The sequence below is a fragment of the Suncus etruscus genome, chromosome 1 (assembly GCF_024139225.1).
Source record: "Suncus etruscus isolate mSunEtr1 chromosome 1, mSunEtr1.pri.cur, whole genome shotgun sequence".
In the NCBI taxonomy this organism is placed as follows: domain Eukaryota; kingdom Metazoa; phylum Chordata; class Mammalia; order Eulipotyphla; family Soricidae; genus Suncus; species Suncus etruscus.
The window spans coordinates 4,583,294-4,602,888 of record NC_064848.1 but is presented as its reverse complement, the minus strand read 5'-3'; the positions used below and the strand labels follow the sequence as shown (position 1 = coordinate 4,602,888).

General features: G+C 55.5%; 1 protein-coding gene and 2 non-coding genes across 3 annotated transcripts; 2 read left to right on the top strand and 1 right to left on the bottom strand.

Moving 5' to 3' along the window:
- The first annotated feature begins 1,325 nt into the window (after window positions 1-1,325).
- Window positions 1,326-11,893, top strand: SKOR1 (SKI family transcriptional corepressor 1). Its single transcript, XM_049777677.1, has 9 exons — window positions 1,326-1,406; window positions 3,841-6,037; window positions 7,077-7,167; window positions 7,983-8,090; window positions 8,510-8,581; window positions 10,183-10,257; window positions 10,522-10,596; window positions 11,099-11,164; window positions 11,661-11,893. The coding sequence occupies exons 2-9, from the start codon at window positions 3,851-3,853 to the stop codon at window positions 11,753-11,755; spliced, it is 2,769 nt and encodes a 922-aa protein (XP_049633634.1). The 5' UTR covers window positions 1,326-1,406; window positions 3,841-3,850; the 3' UTR covers window positions 11,756-11,893.
- A 3,904-nt stretch (window positions 11,894-15,797) lies between these two features.
- Window positions 15,798-15,923, top strand: LOC126030280 (small nucleolar RNA SNORD22). The gene has a single exon (XR_007503095.1). It is a non-coding gene; the product is annotated as a small nucleolar RNA SNORD22 (small nucleolar RNA).
- A 3,198-nt stretch (window positions 15,924-19,121) lies between these two features.
- On the bottom strand, window positions 19,122-19,228 carry LOC125996166 (U6 spliceosomal RNA). The gene has a single exon (XR_007491223.1). It is a non-coding gene; the product is annotated as a U6 spliceosomal RNA (small nuclear RNA).
- Between the last annotated feature and the right edge of the window lie 367 nt (window positions 19,229-19,595).

Genomic DNA, 19,595 nt, shown 5'->3' with positions numbered 1-19,595 from the left:
CTTGGGCCGGACAGTATGATTAATTACAGTTTAATTAACGTGTCCATTAAGGACACTTAATGCCAGGGGGGCGGGGAGGGGCTGGCAAAGAGGGGGTGTGCGTGGTGAACGCAAATGAAGTAGACACCAAGATGACGACTGGGGGAGAAGATGGAGACCCAATGAGGGTCGTAGGGGGACAGAAGAGCGAAGACGAACTGCGAGAGGACCGCCGGTGGAGAGAAATGGAGCTTTGGGGAAAGCAAAGCTGCCGAGGGGCGTTCGGGGGTTAGACCCCGCCACGGGGCGGCTGAGTAGCGGCAAGCGGGAGGCAGAGATCCGGCAGGCAGGCAGCCAGCGAGTGGTGGGTCCTAAATATCTGGAAGGCTCGGCTCCGGTTCTAGACTCGTGTGGGGGGCAGGAGGCATTGGCCGCGGTGGACGGATGGGGAGGGCAAACCGGTCCCTTGTCCCCAGCTCGGTCAGGAGGCGCTGTCTCCCCTCCCCGGGCTGGAACTGTCCTGGCGACTCCTCCCAGCCAAGTAAGAAGCGGTGGAGCCCCGCGTTCTGCTTCTTCCCATGGCCACCACCACCACCACCACCACCACCACCCGCGCACCACATTCTGGGCTCAGCCCGGCCGCTGGTGACCCTCCTGACTCCCCATGGCCACTCACTCTAGGGCTCCATCACGTTGGTGGGAAAACCAGGATGCCTCGTGGCCCTCCTTCCTGCAGAGGCTCCCTTAGCCCGCACTGCCCTTGGCCCCACAGCAGCCCCCGGTCGCTTAGAGAAAGCTCGGGGAGCTGTCCACTTCTTTCTTTCGGGCCAACTTTGCGGTCCCAGGCTCTTCATTCCCTCCTGTCCCCTGTGGCAAGCGCGGGGATCAGGTGCCGGCTGGGCAGGGCGCAGGTGTGTGGCCGCTTACCTGGGGCGCGCAGGCCCGCGGGCGTTGGGGAGGCGGCGCGTAGGGCGCGTGGCCCGCGGGCTGGCGGACCCTGGCAGAGCTCGAGCTACCGGGCGGGTGGTGGGTGTGCGTGCGGCCCTGGCTCGCAGCTGTCAGGCGAGTCCGCCCAGCTCGGGCCTGGACACGCGCCCAGGGATCGCTCCGTCCCCGTCGCCGCACCATGCGCTCCAGACTTGGGACTCGGCGCCGGGCTCCTCCGGGGCCTGGGGGCCTGGGGCGCCAGGCACCTGTGTGGGCGCTCGGGACCCCGGCAGCGGCCCGCGCTTGCTGAGAGGCTCCGCGCGGTGCGGGAGGGGCGGCGGGGCTGCGGGGAGTCCGGGAGCGAGGCTGTGCGCGCGCGCGCGGGGAGGGGCCGCGCCGTCACCCGGAGAGCCGGGCCGATCCCCGACTCCCGCCCGCCGCTCCGCCCGCCGCGCACCTCCGTCCGCCGATAGTCCGGCTCCAGCCGCCGCCGCCGCACCGTGAGTACCCGAGCCCAGCTGCCCACTGCCCCCGCGCCCCGTCCCCGCAGCCTCTTTCGTTTAGTTCCAGCGAGGGTTTTGGGCGTTGTTGTGTTTATTATTAGCCCAGAGACTAGGTCGCCCCACTCCTGCTGCCTCCACCTCCCGCCTCGTCGCCTGCGCCCTGCTCCCCCCACCAGCCCCGGGAGCCCGCCCGGCCGCGGTTCTTGGGGCAACACGCAGCCTCTTTCCACCCTCGCTCGTTCCTGGCCCTGGAAATTCGGCTCCTTTCCCAGGATCCCCATCCTCGTGGCGCCGGGGCCCGGCTAACCCTCCTCCCACTCGGGAAACCCTGCGGGGGACCCCCAGGCCCTCTGTTTTCGAAAGAACCTTCATTACATGCGGGCCCGCAACATTTGCCGGCTTCTGGAAAACAAGAAGAAACCATCTCCTGGCGCTTCGGCGCCCTTTGCCAGTCCCCCACCACCACGCGCCCCTGCCCACCAGAGAACCCCGAGAGAGAGAGAGAGAGAGAGAGAGAGAGAGAGAGAGAGAGAGAGAGACAGAGAGAGAGACAGAGAGAGACAGAGAGAGAGAGAGAGAGAGAGAGAGAGAGAGAGAGAGAGAGAGAGAGAGAGAGAGAGAGAGAGAGAGAGAGAGGCTCTGGGCTGGTCTTACTGACCCCTCAGCCTGAGAGTTGGGACAGTTGTGAGTTTTGCTATTTTTTTTTTATACCTCCTTCAAATGTTAAGAGGGGACTTCAAGGCGAACGCAGTGTCAACTTGTATGCATTGGATCCTCGGAGATGAAGATAAAACAGACAGATAACAGATAACTAGCTTGATACTCGGAGAAGGTACGAAGACAGATGGGAGAAAGAGGAGCGAGCTGGGCTTGACAGGCGGCTGGGGGCAGATAGGATCAGCAGCTAAGGGGCAAAGAGCGGGAGGGGGAAGAGGCAGGCAGAAGAAAGAGCCAGGTCGCTTGCAGGAAAGCTTTAGAACTCAGATCTCAGGCCTTCTTTCTCTGAGCTGACCCCGTGGAAATAGATCATCGGCCCCTCTGCCCGGTTCACGGAAGGGGCCGTGGGGCTGCCCCTGGCCACAGGAGCGTTGTGTGGACTTCGTGAGCGGGGAAGAAGCCTGGATGTTGAGGACACGTGGCTGTGCTGAGGAAGACAGCAGAGCCCCACGCAACTAGCGCTCCGTTATCTCTCTGGAGCTGAAGTCCATGGGCCCCACCTGCTTTGGCCTTAGATTAAAGCCAGAGTCTGACCTCGATGTGTGGCCTGGAGCCCCCATGGTGGTCCAGGGACTAACCAGGTTTCCTTCCCCATGCATGTGGGCCCGGACAGTAGGCCTGATGGGTCGTGACAGGAGAGAGGAAGGGGTTGGGGTAAGGGAAGTCCCCCCAACCTGATGTGACCAGCCATTTGGCTGTTAGACTTGAGGGACAAGTGGCTCCCGAGAAACTTCTTTGCGAACCCCTTCGTTCTACGCGCTGACCCCTGTGGAAATGAGCGTTGGTCTGGAATGCAGTTGAGCCTACAGAAAAATGAGTTTCGGACCCTAGGCCTGAGCCTGGGCCCTACTGATACTGGTCAGAAAGAAAACAGTTTCCAGTTTCCAGCCAGAATCTTTCTGATCTGTGAACGTGAATGCGAGGCTTGGGACAGGAGAGGAAAGGCTTGAGTTTGCGGGGCTCTGTGCTGTGCTGTGCTGTTCTCCAGGGACGCGGGTTCGGCCAGGGCCGGCCCGGGCCGGCGGGGGGCTGTCCAGGGGGCAGGGCGCGAGCCTCGGGCGTCGGAGCGTCGGGCGTCGGGCGTCGGGTTCAGGACCGCGAACAGCGGCCGCCGCCCCTCCAGGCGGCCCCCAGACCCTCCGCCTTCTCCAGGCCCTCCCCTCGCCCCCTGCCGTCTGGAGGTGGGCAGTGACCGCCCCGCCCCGCCCCCGACCCCCTCCCGCCCGCGTGCATGCGCGACTGGGCAGAGGGGCCGCCGGTCCCCGAGGTCCGGGCTCCTGGACCTGGACCGGTAGGGCGGGCTGAGAAGGTGGCGTGGCCGAAGGCTGCACAGATCGGGGCGCCGCCGGGAAAGCAGACTTGGGCTATGGCTTTGCTGTGTGGCCTTGGGCAAGTCACTCTACGTCTCCGCCCCGCGTCCTCCCCAATCCCGACGCGGAGCTGGGTTCCTCAGCATTCCTGAGGTCTCCGTTCCCCCTGTTCCTCCTCCTCCTGCTCCTCCTCCTCCTCCCCAAACCCCAGGGGCTTTTTGTTCCGGCGCCAGCACGCGTCGGAACAACAAAAGGCGCCCGTCCAGGGGGCGAATGAACTTGGATCTCCCCGTTGCCAAGTTTCCCCGCGCGCCCCAGTCGGCGCGCCCCGCTGGGCGGGCCTGAGCCGGGGGGCTGCGGCGCTGAAAATGGCTCATCTGCTCTCTGCTTTCTCTGTTTCGCAGGAGCGGCGGCATGGAGGCGCTCACCACCCAGCTGGGGCCGGGGCGTGAGGGAAGCGCTTCGCCCAACTCCAAACAGGAGCTGCAGCCCTACTCGGGCTCCAGCGCGCTCAAGCCCAACCAGGTGGGCGAGACGTCGCTGTACGGAGTGCCTATCGTGTCCCTGGTCATCGACGGCCAGGAGCGCCTGTGCCTGGCGCAGATCTCCAACACCCTGCTCAAGAACTACAGCTACAATGAGATCCACAACCGCCGCGTGGCCCTGGGCATCACGTGCGTCCAGTGCACGCCGGTGCAGCTGGAGATCCTGCGGCGGGCAGGGGCCATGCCCATCTCGTCGCGCCGCTGCGGCATGATCACGAAGCGCGAGGCCGAGCGCCTGTGCAAGTCGTTCCTGGGCGAGCACAAGCCGCCCAAGCTGCCGGAGAACTTCGCCTTCGACGTGGTGCACGAGTGCGCCTGGGGGTCGCGCGGCAGCTTCATCCCCGCGCGCTACAACAGCTCGCGCGCCAAGTGCATCAAGTGCGGCTACTGCAGCATGTACTTCTCCCCGAACAAGTTCATCTTCCACTCGCACCGCACGCCCGAGGCCAAGTACACGCAGCCCGACGCCGCCAACTTCAACTCGTGGCGCCGGCACCTCAAGCTCAGCGACAAGTCGGCCACCGACGAGCTCAGCCACGCCTGGGAGGACGTCAAGGCCATGTTCAACGGCGGCACGCGCAAGCGGACCTTCTCCTTGCAAGGCGGCGGCGGCGCCAGCGGCGGCGGCTCGGGCGGGCCGGGCAAGGGCGCGGGCGGCAGCGGCGCGGGCGCGGGGGGCCCCGAGCTGACCCCCGGCCCGCCGCCCCACAAGAGCCTGCGCTGCGGCGGCGGCGACGACGAGGCCGCCGGGCCTCCCGGGCCGCCGCCCCCGCACCCGCCGCGGGGACTCGGACTGGCGGCCGGCGGCACCGGCGGCCCTGCCGGCCCGGGCGGGCCTAGCGGCGGCGCGGCCGTGCGCAGCTACCCGGTCATCCCCGTGCCCAGCAAGGGCTTCGGCCTCTTGCAGAAGCTGCCCCCTCCGCTCTTCCCTCACCCCTACGGCTTCCCCACGGCCTTCGGCCTCTGCCCCAAGAAGGACGACCCGGTGCTGGGCGCGGGCGAGCCCAAGGGAGGCCCCGGCACCGCGAGCGGCGCGGCCACGGCCGCGGGCACCGGCGCGGGGGGGCCCGGAGGCGGCCACTTGCCTCCCGGGCCCGGGGCCGGCCCGGGCGGCGGGGCCATGTTCTGGGGCCATCAGCCCTCCGGGGCAGCCAAAGACGCGGCCGCCGTGGCCGCCGCGGCCGCGGCCGCCACCGTGTACCCGACGTTCCCCATGTTCTGGCCGGCGGCGGGCAGTCTCCCGGTGCCGCCCTACCCCGCCGCGCAGAGCCAGGCCAAGGCGGTGGCGGCGGCCGTGGCGGCGGCCGCGGCGGCGGCTGCGGTGGCGGCCGGCGGTGCGGGCGGCCCGGAGCCCCTGGACGGCGCCGAGCCGGCCAAGGAGGGCGGCCTGGGCGCCGAGGAGCGCTGCCCGAGCGCGCTGTCCCGCGGGCCGCTGGACGAGGACGGCGGGGACGAGGCGCTGCCGCCCGCGCTGGCCCCGCTGCCCCCGCCGCCGCCGCCGCCGCCCGCGCGCAAAGGCTCCTACGTGTCGGCCTTCCGGCCGGTGGTCAAGGACGCCGAGAGCATCGCCAAGCTGTACGGCAGCGCGCGGGACGCCTACGGCGCGGGGCCCGCGCGCTCCGGGGCCGGGGCCGGCTACGTGAGCCCGGACTTCCTGAGCGAGGGCAGCTCCAGCTACCACTCCGCCTCGCCCGACGTGGACACTGCGGACGAGCCCGAGGTGGACGTGGAGTCCAACCGCTTCCCCGACGACGAGGGCGCCCAGGACGACGTCGAGCCCGGCGCGCCCGGCCCGGCGAGCGCTGCTGCGGACGGCGACCTGTCCGCGGGACCCCCGTCCGCCGCGTCCTCAGGCGTGGTGGACGGCTCCACGGACTCGCCCGACGGCGGCAGCCCGCACCCCCGACGCCGAGCCGGGCTGCCCCCGGCCGGCCGCTCTTCGTTTGCGGATCTAGCTGCCGACGACGTGGTGCGGAGACCGGAGAGGAGCCCGCCTGGCGGCTGCTACGAGCTGCGGGAACCCTGCGGTCCTTTAGGGGGTTCTGCGCCGGCCAAGGTGAGCCCGGCGCCGGTCAGCTGGGCGCTGGGTGCGGCGGGCTCGCGGGGTAGGCCTGGCCGGGTTGGGGACGGGAATCTTGCTGGGAGCTGGCACTGCGGCAGCCCTGGATACTCTGGGCTGGTCCTGGGCTCACTTGGACGTCCCTCTAAGGTTTTCGGACGACCCGGGGGGAGCCAGCATGAGAGGCGCGTGTGCTGCTTTTGAGAGGAGACAGACTGGGCAGAGGAGATAGACAGTGGTGGACAGTCCTGTGGAAACAGAAATCGAGTAGTAATAGTAGTAGAAGTAGCAGCAGCAGCAGCAAAAACAACAATAATTATTCATATGGCGAAAGAAGGCAGAGGAGAGAAAAGGACCCGAGTCAGAGAAAAGTATTGGCCAAGCCAGAGCCTTCCAAGCTTTCTCGGATGAGGGTAGTCCAAGGTTGGCCTCTGCCCTCCAAGGTGGGCCGAGCGCCCGGGAAATCTAGTTCCATTTCAAGTCGTTGTTATCAGAGACTACCTTTAGGTTTTCTGCTAGGAAGCTGTGGAGAGGCCCTGTGTGGGATGGGATAGGATGGGATGGGATGGGATGGGATGGGATGGGATGGGATGGGATGGGATGGGATGGGAGTGGACAGGGATCTCTAGGGGAAGCAGAGATTTGGGGACAGGCAAATGAAAGTGGGTCCTCACACCTGTACATTTCCATTCGGTTCATTAAAAACCCGAGTCAGTCGTTAGTCGGGTGTCTGAGGCGTCATTTATGCCCGGGACGTGGCGCGGGCTGGAGGGGAGATGCCGAAAAGGAGGCGGACCAAGAGAGTGAGTGGATGGCGAAGGGGAATAGCCCTAACTCATCAAGGGTTCGTTGGCTGAGGTCGCTCTTAAGTAGCCGGAATCTGCACCAGCGAGGCTGGCTCCAAGGGCGCACGCACCTCTCACTCCTTGGTCCTTCGAAAGCAGTTTGTACCCAGAAACCCGCTCAGCGTCCTCTTGCGGCCCGGGGCCACCGCCGGGCACCTGCCTAATCGCCTGTCATTTCTCGGCCGCCGCAGGTGTACGCGCCCGAGCGGGACGAGCACGTCAAGAGCGCGGCCGCAGCGCTGGGGCCTGTGGCCTCCTACCTCTGCACTCCCGAGGCCCATGGTAACAGCCCCAGGACTCCTCCGCCCTGGGTGGCCCTTGAGATTGGGACGGAGTGGGGATTCCCACAGAGAGGACCTGTCCACTGGGGGTCCACTGGGGGAGCCTATGCGGTGGAGAAAAAGCTAGAGAAAGGAAGGAGGTTGCAAAGCCAGGAAAGGAAAGAGCAGCCGAGAACCGAGTCTCTTAAGACTTCCAGCGTGTGCGAGCTGCCCTCGCCCTCACACATGCATTCAGGCTCCCCTCTAGCAGTGGGCCCCGAAAGGCATCCTAAGGGGTCCTCTCATTTATTTGGCAAATGTTTTCTGGACCACGGGTTCCCCCCACTTTCCGTCCAACGGGAGTGTGTGTCAGCCTTGTTCCAGGTGGGGTGGGACCCAGGGGCTCCTGCGAAGGGGCTGAGAGTTTCGGAGATCTAGCCACGAGGAGCCCGGGAGGGGACCCACCACAGGCTGTGCGCTGGGCGGGTGGAGCGGCTCCGTAGAGCCGACTGCCAAGCGCGCTTGCGGTGCCCCACTATCAGCGCCCGATGTAGGTCGCCGGTCCCTGGTGGGCACCGCAGCGAGCTGGCTTCAGGCCGAGGGCATGGGGAGGGGCCGATCGGAGCAGGTTGGGGGAGGGGTGCAACCAGAGGGGGGGCACCCTAGTCTGAGAAAGTGCGCCCAGAGGCACGGTCTGGACCCCTGCAACATCCCCATTATTTTCATTGGGCACCCGACCTCAGCTGCTTCCGCCTTGTCGGGGGCCACTATTGGGGTTTGTTGTTTTTTGTTTGTTTGCTTGTATTTGTTGACATCTCTTTGAAACTCGCCTTTAAGAGCCAGATAAGGAAGACAATCACTCGACCACCGATGATTTGGAACCCAGGAAATCCTACCCAGACCAAAGGAGTATCTCACAGCCAAGCCCCGCAAATACTGACCGAGGTGAGCCCCCAGAGCCTTCACAAAACACCAGCTCCCCAGCTAGGTCCCAGTTACTTAGGGACCCACTAGCTTCTGGCTAGTGAGTTTAGTTTCCTGGAATGCTGAAGACTGCAGGACCCCTTTCTGAGCTGCGAAAGACAGAAACTTGACAGCATCCCCTGGGGCTTAAGCAGTGGGGGGCTTGGGCGCCTGGATAAGGTCACGCAAAACAGGTCAAAGAGCACTTCCTATTACTGGGTGGCCTCTCCTTCACTGTCCTAAAATGGAATAATGACTGTCCCCTCAAAGTGTGGCCAGGAATCTGTCATATCCCCTCTAAAAGCAGGGGTCCAGAACAGATCCCTGACTCAGCTTTTATGGGAAAGCCTTATCCCCAAGGCTTGGCTAGATGTAATGCCCCCATCTGCCTTGTACCCCAGGTGAAGATGGGCTCACTCTGGATGTCACAGGAACGCAGCTGGTGGAGAAAGACATTGAGAACCTGGCCAGAGGTGAGGGCATCTGAGGGGAAGAGAGGGAGAGAAGGAGGGGGGACAAAGAGAAGGAGAGAAGGAGTGGGGAGAAGATAGGGAGAAAGAAGAAAGAGGAAAGAAGGAGAGGGAGAAGGGGAGAGAGGGGAGTGAAGGATGTTGTCGGTATGTGGGTTTTTTTTTTTAAGGGGTGTGTATGAGTATGTGAGGTTGTGTAAGGGGTCTGTTTAAGGGATGTGTGTGAGAGGTGTGGGGATCCATTTAAGGAGTGTTATGTGGAAGTGTGCTTAAGGGATGTGGGGGTTTATTTAAAGGTTGTGTGTGAAGAAGTGTGTTTAAGGGGTGTTGGTATGTGTATGAATGTGTTATGAGGGGTGCATGGTGAGGGATGTGTGAGAGAGTGTAAGGGCTATGTAAAAGGAATGTGAGGATGTGTAGGGTGTTTAAGGTATATGTGCATATGTGAGGGACATGTATGTATGTGAGTATGAGTAAATTTGTTTGAGGGACATGGGCCCTTCCTGTAGCAGAAGCTATTACTGGAGGAGTGAGCACCTGAGGACAGGGTCCTGGGCATTGTATGGAAGAGGTGACCTCCTGGACACTCTGACCTGTTAGAGTGTGAGAGATGGGCCCTGGAAGAGGAAACTAGTCCCTCAGGGGTCCCATGGAAGTTTGGGTCCCTGAGACTGACTGACCTGTATGTACAGTCCCATGAGAGAGAGAGAGAAACATGAGGTGTGTTCCTCAGAACTTGAGCCATGGGACAAGCAAGCTGGGTCTCAGCTTCACTGGAAAACATACTCTTTCCTAAGTAGCAAGAATTCAAGGAGGTGTTTATTTTAGAAATGTCTCTGGGGTTACTTTTTCCAAGACTTGGTGCAGAATCAGCCTACCCACCTCACAGTATGGGATTGAAAGGCCTGTGGCTTTCCACAGGGACGTACTTTGGAGAGGGAGGGACTCTGGGACTCCACTTTCCCCCTCGGTCTTCCAATTGCTCGCACTTCGCAGGTGCTGGGGTTCTCACTGGGCCCTCTCATGGCGGAAGATCCACCGTCAGGCAACCCCCATCACCCCTGGTTTCTGAGTACACTAATGGGACTTTTCCCATTCAACTGGGGGGGGGCACCAACATTGCCCCCTCAAAGAAGAAAGCCCCAAGGTTGGGCTTGGAAAGCGATGGAGGAGGTAGAGTAGCCTTGCAGGGCCTTCTACTCTTAGATTTTGCAAGAAATGCAACTACCTTATAGGAAGGTCCCTAGCCTGGATTTGCTGAAATTGTAAACTGATTACTATGAGCATACGGTTTCTCATATAAAGTGTGCCAAGTCTTTGCTCTGAATTACTGAAGGAAGGAATTAGGTTGCCTGTTTGCTGGGGCAAACTAAGCATCCTGGGTGGCCCTCTAAGGTTCTGAAGACCGGAAAGAGGGGAATCGATGCCAGTTCTGAAGTCCAGAGCACATTACACCAGCGGAAACTGAAGGGACAACTGTATTTGCAGTCTCCTTTCTTACACCCATTGGAAGCAAAGGGGAAACCAAGTGTCTCTCCCTGCCCTCCCCACCTCCTCACAGCTGGGGTGCCATTCCTTTATCTCCCATTTTTGCCCTTTCACAGACGAATTGCAAAAACTTCTCCTAGAGCAAATGGAGCTCCGAAAGAAGCTGGAGCGGGAATTTCAGAGTCTCAAAGGTATCCTCCTGAGAATCTGCCTCACCCCACCTCATCCCTAGAGCCTTGCTACCGCCTGCCCACTTCTGGGCCCACCTCCCATACCTGAGCAAAGGGGCTGCCGATGTTACCACAGTTCTCCCTGCCCAGGCTGCCGACCTCTCCTAGCCTGGGGTTCCCCGACTGGCCACAAACTAGGATGGGGGAGTGAGGATGGGGAAGGGTGGGGAAGAGAGAAAACAGAGTGGGGGCTTTCGTGTAACAGCCCTCAATCAATTTGCACAGATAATTTTCAGGATCAAATGAAGAGGGAATTGGCTTATCGAGAAGAAATGGTGCAACAGCTGCAAATTGTCAGAGGTAAGACTTGAGTCAGGTGAGCGCGCGCATGGGCCGTAACTGCCTCTCGTCTGGCGGGAGCCCAGTATTGGCTCAGTCATTTGGATTTAAATTGAAGGTAATTTAACAATTATTTTTTTATTTAATATCCTTTGTATACTCTGATTAGCCTCCGAATGGCAAGCAAGCCCCGCAAACGGCTTGCAGGCATCATTACATGGAGTGATTGAACTTCTTATCGCGGCAATTTCCATGGTTTCTAAATTAAAAATCGAGGCGTAAAATTACCTGGGAAGTAATGCCTAAGTTTGCTTTAATTTTGGTGAGATCTGTCTGCCTTTAAGCGCCATCCCAGACCATTTCCTCCCTCCCCCAGGCTGCAGTTTGGAGCTTTGATGCTCCAGTCCTTGGGGAGGGGGGGCATACTAGCTTCTATGAGGGGCTGAACACTTGGGGAAGGGTGAGGCTGGGCTGTGACCGGGCAGGCTGAGGTTGGTCTCACTTCCCTCCCCTTGTTTTCCAGACACTCTGTGCAATGAACTGGATCAGGAGCGGAAGGCACGCTACGCCATCCAGCAGAAGTTAAAAGGTGTGGAAGTTGAGAACAATATAGCAGTGTCTGACTGTGCTGTTAAATGACTGGAGTATGAAGTAATGAGCAGGACTGAATGCGTGAACGAATGAATGAGCAAAGGAACAAAGGAACGAATGAATGCATGCATGCATTGCATCTCGGGCCTAATGAGAGGGGCAAGCCAGGTCTGCATGGATCAAAGCTGATGGAGGGAAGGAGGCATGTATTTACTTACTGGGAAGCCTGTTCTAAAGAGCAGGGGGTGGAGAGGGGGCCTCCTCTGGCCACTGAGGAAATCTCTCCTCAATCCAGATCCTGCCCTGGGAGACCGCTGGCCCTTTTCCCATGCCTCGCTTTCCTCTTCTGTAAAATGGGGTGATAGAATTCCAGAAGGGGCGTGGAGCCGTCTCCCTCTGGCTTCTGATCCATTCTCGGGTAGGGGAGAGCCCGGCGGGGAAGGGCCATGGGGTGGGAGGCCGGCGAGGCGTCCAACGGGGCCTGTCTTCTGCAGAAGCCCACGACGCTCTCCACCACTTCTCCTGCAAGATGCTGACCCCTCGCCACTGCACCGGCAACTGCTCCTTCAAGCCCCCGCTATTGCCCTAGGCCGGCTCGAGCCCACGCGCCCTCAAGTCATGCTGCTGTCTCGTTGCAAAGACCCCGGCCGCGGCGGCCCCGAGCGAGGAACAAGCCATTCGGACCCGATCATTGTACAGAAAGCCCGGCCCTGACCGTCCTCTGCCGGGCGCTCGGACGGTGGTGGGGGGCCCCCGTCTCCTTTCCAAGTGTAAATAGCTCCTCTCCGAGCCCGCGAGGCACTCCGGGACCCCGGACCTCACTGGGTGAGCTGGACCCAAGCGGGAGGAGAGGGGACAGGGGGCCCCTCTTAGGTCTCCGCGACCCCAGCGCAGCCCCGGAGCCCGCATTGTGAATACAGCGCTGCGCCTGGGTTGGAGCTGGCCCGAGCGCTCCCGGCCCCGTCCACTTCTGAAACTCTTGTTCCTAATGACAAAGTGGCTATGTGCAATGGATATGAGATGTTACACTGTTGAGTCTCTTGGTTCAGTATTGGGGCCACCTTCCTTTCTTCCTTTCTTCCTTTATTTATTTATTAATTTATTGCGCCTTCTGTTCTTTTTGGTTTCCTTCTCCGAAAACGACTTCAGCCCCTCCTCGCGTCCTTCCTTTGGGTTTTTGCTTTGTCGTTTGGTTTTGTTTGTGTCGCGAACTCTTGCTGGAACAGCACTTTAAGAAAGGGCCAGAACTGACTCACAAGACGGAGACCACCTTGACCTTGTCGGGGGGGAGATCACCCTGTATCCGTGATTTTTGTTTTGTTTTTAATAAAAGCAAACAAACAAACAAAAAAAAAACCCGACTCTAACCTGTCATTTCCTGGGGCCAATCAGGGCTGTGCAACAGGTCTTGGGCCTGGACTCCCACACAGGTCTGAATCTGGGGGGGTGGGGAGTGCCAGGGTAAGAATAGAGCCCACTCATGTAAGCAGCAGAGAGCACCCTTTCTCTCCACCAGACCCTTCACGCACCCACAAATCTCCTCCTGACCCTTCCTCACAGTCTCATCGAGGAGACCGGGAACAGGGGACAGGTCTATAATAACCTGGAAGTCTACACTACCTCAGTGAGGGAGAGAACTTATCCACTTCCCTTCCCAAACCTGTCCCTGGAGCGTTCAGAATGGGGATACTGTGTCCTGATGTTCTGCTGGGCTTCCTACCCCAAGTCAAAATTCAACTAGAATGGTGAGGGAGAGCTGACCTGGGTGAGGAAGGTGGGACCAGGCGGGGTAAGGCTATGGTGCTGAGTGGGAGCTCTAGATGGGGGATATTTTAGCCCCAACGAATTTTGGGGTGTGGAATGCAGAAACCGGGCCACAGCACCTTAGGTAACATCTGACGCTGAGTTCCCCGCTTGGGATTACCTATCAAATGCACGGAAAACGGGGGCACACTTTGGGAGGCGGGATGATTTGGGGTATGAGTGGAGAAGGGAGGCGCACAGCACAGTACTCGGATCTCAGCTCTTGGGCTACCCACTTATTCAGGTCAGGGTCCTCCAGGCCCCTCTCTGTAAAACACAAGAATTGGGGGGGGGTGCAGAAGCGCCCTAGGAAGCCATCAGAGCCCTAGTCATCCTTGGCAGCCTGTCAACCTACAACCAGGACAACCCTGTTCCCCACCCCACCTCCCACCGCCGCCTTCCAGGAGCACCAGGCTCACTACTGATAGCTCACTGCTCGGCCCTGGAGTTCCAAGTTTTCTGGCTGGGGGGACTGAGAGGGCCTGAGGAGCAGCCAGCCAGGAAAGGGGTGCGCTTTGGGCCAACCCATAATCACGCAGGCAGGGAGCCAGGCACCGGGTGTCCTTTCCCAGATGGAGAGATGCAGGGAAGAGAGAGAGAGCTTCGCTGGGAGGTGTCGCCCCAGCACGGAGCACCCTTCCCGAGAGGAGGCACCCCCAGAGAAACTGAGTTCCAGAAAGGAATATAATCTCCTATACCCTGGGCGCGCCTGGGGCGCAGTTCCAGGCCAGCGCGTCCGGCCCTTGGAAGCGGCGTTTCCCTTCGTGGTGGTAAATTGGGGTTCACGCGACAGCCAGGAAGGACCTTGGCCGCGCGTCGCACGGACGCCCCGCAAATCTTCCTCTTCACGCATCATGCCATGAGTCTCCAAAGTGGATGAAAGCACCGCAGAAGAGCGGGGGCGCCGGGAAAGGGCTCCTGATTGGGCCCGAATCTCTGCGGAATGGACTTGGAGGCGGATCCGGCCCAGAAAGCTCGGTCACAAAAAACCCTCCTGGGCTCCAAGTCCCTTCAGAAGTGGCTCCCCCCACCCCACCCCCGGCAAATGTTAATAACCAAACGATTGGTATGGATGTAATTATCAATAATTATACGAATTATTGCTGATTGCGGGGCTCGTAGCTACTTTAATTAGTTTACCAGATTCTAATTAAGTTAAATGAAACATTAATAGGGAAAATATGCTTTGGGGAAAAAAATACCAAAAAAAAACCCTCCGGATTTTTAAAGTCTCTTTCTCGCCACAACGTTGCCACCTTGTGACACGTTTCTGGCATTACAGGCATCGCCTAGGACTCCTCCTCGACTGCAACTTGGGGAATAGGAAAGGGGTTCTGGGGTGTAGAATGTCCTGTTCTCTCTCTCTCTCGCTCTCTCTGTCTGTCTCTGTCTCTGTCTTTGTCTCTCTCTGTCTGTCTCTTTCTCTGACTCTGTCTCTGTCTCTCTCTCTGTCTCTGTCTCTGTCTGTCTCTCTCTCTCTCTCTCTCAACGGTGGATGGGGATAGATAGAAACTCAGGTTAACTAAGCCAGGCAAATCCCTCTCCCTCTGTTTGCTTTATCAGTCACCTGGAAGAAATCAGAATATCATGCCCCCCTTTGTACCCCAGCCTCTATTTCACTGAAAACTGAGGTAACCTGTCCAAAGACAAAGCAGAAGACACTCATACAATAACTGATGTGGAATTGGCAGGGGAAGTGGCTCAGTAGCAAAGCACATGCATTGAGTCCAGTCCTCAGCACATCAAGAACAGACCAAAAATAAGCATAGCTAAATGAACTCTAATAATTCTGCTCTGTGTCCCTTGGAACTGAGTTCAAGTGGCAAGTAGGGCATTCATTGACTGAGTTATTTTATTTAATCTTATTTTGGTTTCTGGACCTCCTTCTACTCAGGGTTTTACTTCTGGCTCTGCATTCCTGGTAGGCTTAGAGGACCATATAGGATGCTAAGGACTGAGCCAGTGTTGACTGCTTGTAGGACAAGCACATTACATTCTGTACAATCTCTCTGGCCTACAAATCTTACTTTTTATTTATTTATTTATTTATTTATTTATTTATTTATTTTGGTTTTTGGGTCTCAACTGGCAGCGCTCAGGGGTCACTCCTGGCTCTACACTCAGAAATCGCTCCTGTGGCCCAGAGAGATAGCACAGCGGTGTTTGCCTTGCAAGCAGCCGATCCAGGACCAAAGGTGGTTGGTTTGAATCCCGGTGTCCCATATGGTCCCCGGTGCCTGCCAGGAGCTATTTCTGAGCAGACAGCCTGGAGTAACCCCTGAGCACCGCCGGGTGTGGCCCCAAAACCAAAAAAAAAAAAAAAAAAAAAAAAAAGAAATCGCTCCTGTACAAATCTTGCTTTTTTATCATGTTCGTTCCTATCCCAAATATCTAGAATTGCGTTCTCAACCTTTTTACAACTGTATCCTTTAGTCTACTGCCATCCGCTCATTTACATGATTTTCACCTGGGCCCCCTTGGAACATCTTGGGGACTCAACGGGACCCTCCCTATATCTTCCAATTGAGAAACACTGATCTAGATAAATGAGTCCAACTTTGTAGTTTGTCTGAATGCTGGAAATGTCTGTAGAAATGAATTCATAAATGTTTCTGGATAAAATTACTGGAAAGCAATTCAGTTCATTTGCATGAGTTTAATTAAACAAAGGTTTATTGCTCATAAGATCCTTAATCATTTTGGGGCCAGACTGTCAGTTTAGATCAGGAAAACTTGCTTTCTCTTCCTTCAACTTACCTCCTATAAAGGGTGTTACTTCATGTCCTCGTGTTTAAAGGTTGCTGGGCTTTTAAAAAACGTCCACTGATTCCAAGTAAAGAAACATTCATACGTCTTACCATCTGTCCTAGTCCCAGAACCTGACAAGGAGAACCCACTGGGTCTGACTGGAGGAAAAGAGGAAAGCTCGTTCCAGAAGGAACTGTCTGAGAGAACCCTGAATACTATTTATAGGAAAGGAGGGTGAATGGCTGACTAAAAAGGGGCTGTAGAAATGAATTCTGTTGTTAGGTTTGTAGACTACAAGATGCCTTAAAAATAAAGCTTGAGGACTTGGGAAGCCACAGCAAGTTGGCCTGCGATTATGTGATTACTTTATCCTTTCTAAATAAAGTTTTCTTAACTTTTTTTTTTTTTCGGTTTTTGGATCACACTGAGTTACTCTCAGAGTTTACTCCTAGCTCTGCACTTAGAAATCGCTCCTGACTTGAGGGACCACATGGGACGCCAGGGGATCAAACTGTGATCAGTCCTAGGTTAGCATGTGCAAGGCAGATGTCCTACCACTTGCACCACCGCTCTGGCCCCAAGATTTCTTAACTTTGAAAAAAAAAAAAGTCCACTGATACCCACCTCCAATTATCTAAAGGATAACCTGATCTTTTGAAAATGACATTTAAAAAATGCATTTTTCTTCAAATTTAGAACAACAAGAAAAGCAGAGCTGGGCTTGCATACTTGCCTATTCCAACAGCCTATCACCCACCCTCTACTATGCCACCAGAGAGGCACAGTCTTTGGTTCAGAACACAAATTCTATACTTGGATTTCCTGAGCCTCTGTCATTGACCAGTGTCAGAAAGTAGGTTATTAAATTAGATTCCTTAGCTTCTTTATATGTAGCCTGAAGGATAAAGGGAGAACAGACCTCACAGAAGGTCACAGAAGGAACAGAGACGTACAGAAGGTGGGTCTCTGCCCTTTCCCCATCCCCTTCCCCAGATGGGGAATTGTGAGTGTGACTTTCCTAATCTCTGTAGGAGTCAAGATCATGCCAAGAGAAATAATGAGCACTTTATAGAAGTGGGGGAGTGGTCAATTTCTTGTTGGATATCCTAAAAGGAGACATTTGTTGTTGTTGTTGTTGTTGTTGTTGTGTTGTTTTGGGTCACACCTGGCAGCGCTCAAGGGTTCCTCCTGGCTCTACACTCAGAAATCGCTCTGGGCAGGCTTGGGGGACCATATGGGATGCTGGGATTCAAACCACTATCCTTCTGCATGCAAGGCAAATGCCCTACCACTGTGTTATCTCTCCGGCCCAAGGAGATACTTTTTTTAATTCTTTAAATAATAAATTTTAAATTAAATCACCATGAGATACAGTTACAATGTTGTTCATGATTGAGTTTCAGTCATACAATGTTCCAACACTCATCACTTTACCAGTGTACATTTTCTGCCACTAATGTCCTCAGCACCCCCAGCCCTCTACACCACCACCATGCCTAACTCTATGAAGAAATTTTTCTTCTCTTTCTCTCTCTCCAAGGAGACATTTAAAACCACTCATGCATAGCTAAAGAAACTGGTACATATACGCAATGGAATACTATGCAGTCATCAGGAAAAATAAAGTCATGAAATTTTCCTAGACATGGATGGACATGGAAATTATACTCAGTGAAATAAGTCAGAGGGAGAGAGATAGACACAGAATAGTCTCACTCATTTATGGGATTTAAGAACAATAAAAGACATCATTGTTACAATACCCAGAGACAATAGAGATGAGAGCAGGAAGGACCAGTGTGAAACTCACCACAAATAGTGGTGAGTATAGTTAGAGAAATAACTATAGTAACAACTATCATGGTGATGGTAGTGAGTGATTGAAATAGAATGCCTATCTTGAAGATAGGCAGGGAGGGGGTGAGGGAGAAGGGTGATGGGGGACATTAGGGTGAAGGGGTGTTCTTTTTTTTTTTTTTTTTTTTTTTGGTTTTTGGGCCACACCCGGCGGTGCTCAGGGGTTATTCCTGGCTATCTGCTCAGAAATAGCTCCTGGCAGGCACAGGGGACCAGGGATTCAAACCAACTACCTTAGGCCCCGGATTGGCTGCTTGCAACGCTGCTGTGCTATCTCTCCGGCCCCAGGGGGTGTTCTTTTTTTTATAACTGAAACCCAACTACAAACATGTTTGTAATCACGATGCTTAAATAAAGATATTAATTAAGAAGAAAAAAAAGAAGGGAATAAAAAAAATGAAACCACTCATACTGGATTGGACAGATAGTACAGTGAGTAGGGTGCTTGCCTTACTCAACTCCAGACGCATGTTTGATCCCTGGCATCCCATTTGGTCCTCAAGCTCTCCAGGAGTAATTCCTGAGTGCAGAGCCAGAAGTTAAGCTTTGAGCACCACCAAATCAACTAAATAAATAACCAAAATAAGTAAATAAATAAAAATAAAACCACATATCTGATCTAATGTTTTAGTGATCTCCAATCAGGCACCCGGTGCTCTCTGAAAGAGTAGCCCACTGCCCTGGGTTGTTCTCAATTTGCATCTGCCTCATTGACCTGACAGAGCCTGGGATGGTTTCAGCTTGGTGCCACATGGCTGGAGATTGCCACACTGAGATCAGGCACCGAGTAAATCATATGCACCCACATTTTTGTCCTGGAAAGAAACCAATGTTAAAAAAAAATAAACAAAAACCTAACAGACATCACAGGAAATTAAAACACTGTTCTGACTCCTTCTGTTTCACATCTTATTCATTACAACTGTGTTTTTGCTATTAAATTTCTCGAGGCAGGGACATTTCAGAACTTACTATATTTTACTTAGTTACTTAATTACTTAGTAAAACCATCTTGCCAGGTTGCTTTATTTCTTGAAAGAATAGCTTATTATTTTTTGTTCTGCAGGGCCACACCGTGCAGTGGTCAGCTGCTCCTAATGGTTAGATGCCAGGTAACCAAGTGGTGCCAGGACTCAAATCCAGATCTCCCAAAAGACCAGCAGGAGTTCAGTCCATAGAATTGTTAACAACGCTGCTTCTCTGTTTTGCTTTTGCTTTAGATTCAAAGTCCCTATGAGGAGTCAGTCTTACCGCGATTTCCTCTGACAGCAACGTCCTGGTAGATTTGGGACCCAAAAAGATTTAAATGGAGGTAGTTTGGGATAGTGCAGAGGAAAACAAGGGCTGGAATCTGAAGGGACAAAATTGTAAAATTCGACTGCAGAGAAGACCCTGAAGAGGTCCCACTTTTTTCTTCCCTCTTACTGGAGGTTTTGTTTGTAATCAAAGACAACCCCTATAGGTAAAATAAAATAAAATAAAATAAAATAAAATAAAATAAAATAAAAAAAAGCCATGAGATGCATTAAGGAAAAGCAAAGAAAATGCAAAATATGGAACGCTTCACGAATTTGCGTGTCATCCTTGCGCAGGGGCCATGCTAATCTTCTCTGTATCGTTCCAATTTTAGTAGATGTGCTGCCGAAGCGAGCACGATCCCTAGGTTTACTCAGCCTCTATATAGAGCTGAGAGATGGACGAACTTTTACAGTTAGGGTGAGTGAAATAGGTCTTTAATGTTTAGGATATCTGGCATAGTTAAGACCGTGTGTAATTCTATGTGATGCATATTTTCTTCTCGGGTAGAACGGTGCCAATTAAAAGCCGAGTGGCCTTTTAATAATCTTGCAAAAGTCTATGCAAATAAAGACATCATGGGACATGGGCTTCCTGCAGCCCGGCGGAAGTCACGGCGGTCATGTGGTGTGTCCTGGCCGCGCCCCCAGCAGGGATTAGGGCCGGAGGGGCGGCTCCTCGTTCCTGGGCCGGGAGAGTAGTTTTTGGGGGTGCGCTGGCATGAG